The 4,950-nt window shown below is 30.5% G+C and overlaps 1 protein-coding gene across 1 annotated transcript; it reads right to left on the bottom strand.

Annotated features, from left to right (window-relative positions):
* Positions 1–330: 330 nt before the first annotated feature.
* On the bottom strand, positions 331–4,081 carry LOC103487277 (GDSL esterase/lipase At5g33370). The gene is made up of 5 exons (XM_008445539.3): positions 3,713–4,081; positions 3,483–3,610; positions 3,027–3,269; positions 2,384–2,639; positions 331–882 (listed from the first exon to the last, which is right to left on the bottom strand). The coding sequence occupies exons 1-5, from the start codon at positions 3,951–3,953 to the stop codon at positions 650–652; spliced, it is 1,101 nt and encodes a 366-aa protein (XP_008443761.1). The 5' UTR covers positions 3,954–4,081; the 3' UTR covers positions 331–649.
* Between the last annotated feature and the right edge of the window lie 869 nt (positions 4,082–4,950).

The following is a 4,950-nucleotide window of genomic DNA, read 5'->3' as shown; positions in this document are numbered from 1 at the left end:
CCGAACTGGATTAACAAAGTTTCTTGTGTTATTCTCTTCTGCTATCCCTCTAACTATTACAACTTTATTAGCTTTAGTATTAACCGAAGACTTAATTGATTATCTCACGTTGTTCTTTCAAACTGGATTAAGATTGGAGAAATGAACTAAAGATGAATAACGAGTTAGGTAACACCTCACTAGTCACTCAATATATACAGTACTCTTCATCTAAGTTAATAAAAAAAAATGTTAATTGAACGGGTGTCATACAATCCACAAGTTCAACATAACCTTTTGCTAGTAGGTCCCGTTATTAAGAGTCATAATCAGTACAAATTTAGCATCTCATTTTGAAAATTGTACATAGTACTAATATGATAAAACGACACATCACATTCTCAATACATTTTAATTGGGTCATTAATAGATAGATGGGGGGGGGGGGATGATATTTCAATTCAAAACATGCCCCATTCTTTTGATGAAGCCAATAACACAAAACCAAACATAAAAGAAAGCAAATGTTACATTAAAGAGAGACAGATATATAATTCCAAAACCGACAAGGGTTTTGAAATGGTAGGGGTAAAAAGGACATCTTAGGTTATATCTTTTGATTAATTTGTGCCTTGTCCTTTTGGGTAGCGATAAATTTTGAAAAACTATGTCAAGTCTTAGAATCCAATTGAAGGATGGTAGTGAGGTTCATAGGGTACATATATTGGGTTGTGCCTGAAAACATTTGTTTGACAATGATTCCATTAGCCTTTTGAGAAGGATGAAAGGCATCCCAAAAGGCATATGCATCTCTGTTGGAGCATAAGTTTGATGCCACTGTGCAAAGCCCTAATCCATTGTATGGCCCTTGTCCACAACATGCCACTTTAGATGTTTCGAACCCTGCATAACCCAATTTACATTTAATAGGAATATTATTGCGCAATTCTAAGAAACATTAGTTATGTTTCTCTTGATTTACTAACATTAGTTATGGAGATTCTATCACACAGTATGAGAAGACTTTATAAACTATGATCAAGTCATACAAACTTAAATTTTTAACTTAATAAAGTTATATGATTAAATTTTAATTTTCTCTTAATTACTAAACTAATTTTGTTCAATCTCTTGCTACAACACCTTAGGAGCCATGTGGATTAAGAGAACTAAGATGGGGATAAAGGATGCTCCAAAAAATAATATAAGTCTTTGAATAAAAATGTCGAAAAGTACTTGTGCTTGGTTGTTCATGAGCATGTTACTAAAAATGTGCAGGAATAATTTTTTTTTGTATTTCATTTGTAAATTTTGAGAACTTTATAAAATTTTAATAGATTAATCAATGAACAATAAACTCAAATACTCGAAATTTTGAAAAAATTTAATAATTTACCTATCAAACAATAATATTTTAAAATTATTAATTATAAGTATTTGTAAAATGAATAATTTAATTGGACCAATTTGACGAATTTATATAATTATGATGTATTAATTGATAAAACAATTAATGAATTTTAATTAATCAATGATAAACTAAGTATACTTATTACAAACTAAATTCATATTATATTAATCATGATGATCAATAACTAACTACCAAATCAATAAATTAATTACTTGTTAGTTTTATTGCATAGGCTCTTTACTGTTTGCTTATTTATGTAAGCATATATATGTATATATAAGAATTTTTTTCTTTACCAAAAATAAAACAAAACGCGAAAATATTTATACATTATAGAACAATTTTGAAAAAGAAAAAAATTCAGAAGTCCACAAGTAAAATAACAAAAATATCTAGCAATTAATTGGTCACACAAGTGTGAAAAAATTATTTTTACCTAATTTAAACGATTTTGTACCCTGTATAAACAATCTTTATATCAAATCTAAACGATAGTGGTCTATGTTTGTCTATGTGGGATAGACAACTAATTGTTTATATCTTGTACCAAGACGAGAAAAAAATGAGAGATGAAAAAGAAGGAAGAAATTCTAAAAGAGAAAATGAAAAAATCACGAACATGAAGAAATGAGAATATGAAAAAAGAGGAGTAGTAATACGAAAAAATTAATAATATAAAGAGGAGAAAAATAAATCGCAACAAAGGTAAATTTATAACTTATGAAAAAACAATGATGATTTTATGGGTTTTAAATTTTCTGTTACATAAGTGTTGATATTTTTTAGTTTTGTTACACTTATGTAAATTAATATATATATATAAACTAATTTATTAAATTAAATTAAATTATATATATATATATATTATTAATTTTAAATAGTTAAATTCATATACTGTTATTTGAATTTTAATATAACTTTATAAACTACAAATTTAATCTTCATATTTTTATCAATCCCAAGGGGCCAAATGAATGGGAGAGAGAGATATACCGTATGCTCGAGGGTTGGAGATGAAATCAATATGCATTTGTTGAGTATTGACAGCCACGAACACATTGGAACCAAGTTGGCTGTTGAGTCCTTTGATCATCTGAAAAAGCTTCGGATTATAGAGTGCGGCCGCCCGCTGTAGCTCCGCTGAACACTGCCCCCCAGTACTTCCTCGCATAGCCAATTCTGCAGGAACACACCCAAGCGGCCCCGTTCCGGTCACCAGAACTCGTCGCGCCCCAAGCTCATATAGCCTCTGCATCATCAAATCACAACTCACAATCATCCTATGATTTTTACTTTTACTTTTGGAGTCCTCTCATGCATGGTTTCTCTATTCACTAAAAACAATTGTTGTTTTATTGTTATAACGAACATTTTTTGTCCTTTTTCATGACATTTTATTTTATTTTTCTATAATTAGGATGCCATTTTAATGAATCTTAAATTTAGAAATTTTATTAGATAACATCGGATCTTATTGAAAATGTTAGGAGTTAGAAGCTGGCAAATGAGGAGAGTTCACAATTTGATTTATGGTTTGAAAGATTGGAATATGCGATTTTATGGGTTAATTGATTGAAAATGTAAATAAAATTAAAAGAAAATAGTAGAATGAGATGAGAGAGAGAGAGAGAGTTACAAGTAGGATTTTTCGATACTCGACGATGAGGAGGTTGACGTAATCAGGGAGAGAGTATTGTCTTGATCTGGCAGAGAAGGGGACGAGATAGTAATTGTTTACAAAATCATTGCCCCCAACCGTAATTAGCACCAATGCTCCCTTCACCAGTTCTTTTGCTCTCTCGTCTCCTATTACTCTTCCAACCCTTCTTTGGTACTCTTCAAAGTACTCAAATTGCCTGAACATTCTTATTATGTTTATCTGCATCCATTTAAGTACGTTTCTCCAACCCATTAATTTCAATTCTTCATTTAATCACTAACCAATAAATAAATTATTTTCAACTAACAAAATACAATATCTAAAACTCACATTAATCTATTCAATTCTCACATTCCTAATTAATCTCAAAATTCAAGTAAAACAATAAATAAATAAAGCAGTTTTCATTATCAGTTAAGAGGATGGACATACAAACTGTATTCCGGTGTCATTCAAAATGCCAATGCCGGCCGAAGCAAAATTTGCGCCGTCTAACAACCTCCGTCCATTGAGCTCCGGATTCAAATACGGTAGTAAGAACTCCGAACCGAGTTGCTGACCTGAAAATCATGAGTTTAGAATATAAATAAAAGATCAATAGAAAAAAAACAAAGAAAATACTGGAACGAAAAAGAAAAAGATAAAGTTAAAATGAACCCAACTGATATAGTCAGGAATATTAAGGCCATTGGAGAAGCGACCAGTTGGGCGATGCGTTGGGAAATCAATGCCATACGGATACGAGTCTGCTCGGGCCGTGGTGGCAAGGTAGTTGTTGTTGCCATTGTCAACCAGAGAGTCTCCAAAGACGAAGAAAGCCCGCCCCGCCTCGGCTTGGGCAGTTAAAGCTGCCAATATTGCAAGCACGACACCCAGAATGGCAACAGACAAACGTGGTGCCATTGAAAAGTAAAAGTTTGAAATGCAAGAATTTTTTGGGTATGAAAAGTGGAGGGGAGTTGAAAGGATGTTATATAGAGAATAGAGGATGGGGGGAGTTTGATTTGTGAGTGTTGAATGGCTACAATTTTCTTCTTTACAATTCACTGCCCGTCCAAAAAGGTAATAGAGCGTGAAAAAATTGGGTGTAGATGTTTAAACAGTTTAGTTTTGAGGTAGTTGTTTTATTTAATAGCTAGAGTTTTCGGATGAGTAATTATTATTTATCCAAAACTAATTTTCCATTGCCTTTTCATCCCAACTAATTACTTATATCCAAATTTTACTACTATTTTTTCAAATAAATTTAATTCAATTTTTTTCGAAAAATTATTAAAAATGATAAAACTACTAAAAAATATTGATAAAATATAGTAAAATATCAAATTCTATCGATATCTATTAAATGCATATTGATATAAAAATCTATCATTATTTATCATTAATAGAATATAAAAGTTTGCTATATTTTGGACGCTATATTTGAAAAAGCCTCTTTCCTATCTGTATAAGAAAAATGAATATTGCATAAACATGCATTGATGGCTCAAGTAATAGTCCTAAAATATTAAAACTTTAACTAACATAATTACATACTTCAAACCATTCATGCTCGAAAGTAAGGGCAAATTTATTGAGACTGTCAACGTAGCCCTCATGTTATCGATTTTTATATTTTAATATTAATTTTGAAGTGTCAAATTAAAATATAAACTAAATAATGCTTTATTATAAACAAAATATGGTTGTAGCGTAGGAGTTGTGTCGTTCAAATGTATAAAATTTCTATATGCGCCAATCCTAGAAATTCAATTAAAAACGAGGCAACAGTTCTTCGATAAAATAAAAGACAAGCCATTTGAAAATCTGAACTTTAATCTAGTACAAACAACGCAAATATATTCAACCTTTAATTTAGTTTTTAGTAATAAACAATATTATTTCAAGTATGAATCAATAC

This window comes from Cucumis melo, chromosome 2, assembly GCF_025177605.1.
Source record: "Cucumis melo cultivar AY chromosome 2, USDA_Cmelo_AY_1.0, whole genome shotgun sequence".
NCBI classification, from domain to species: domain Eukaryota; kingdom Viridiplantae; phylum Streptophyta; class Magnoliopsida; order Cucurbitales; family Cucurbitaceae; genus Cucumis; species Cucumis melo.
This window is presented reverse-complemented; position numbering and strand designations above follow the sequence as displayed.

What these genes read in the sequence shown, in the direction of transcription:
- LOC103487277 (XM_008445539.3), bottom strand. Translation starts at nt 3,953, where the DNA reads ATGGCACCACGTTTGTCTGTTGCCATTCTGGGTGTCGTGCTTGCAATA. An exon ending in ATGACACCGGAATACAGTTT is followed by an intron (nt 3,270 to 3,482) that starts GTATGTCCATCC and finishes AAATGGATGCAG; the next exon opens with ATAAACATAATAAGAATGTT. An exon ending in CTCCAACCCTCGAGCATACG is followed by an intron (nt 883 to 2,383) that starts GTATATCTCTCT and finishes TGGGTTATGCAG; the next exon opens with GGTTCGAAACATCTAAAGTG.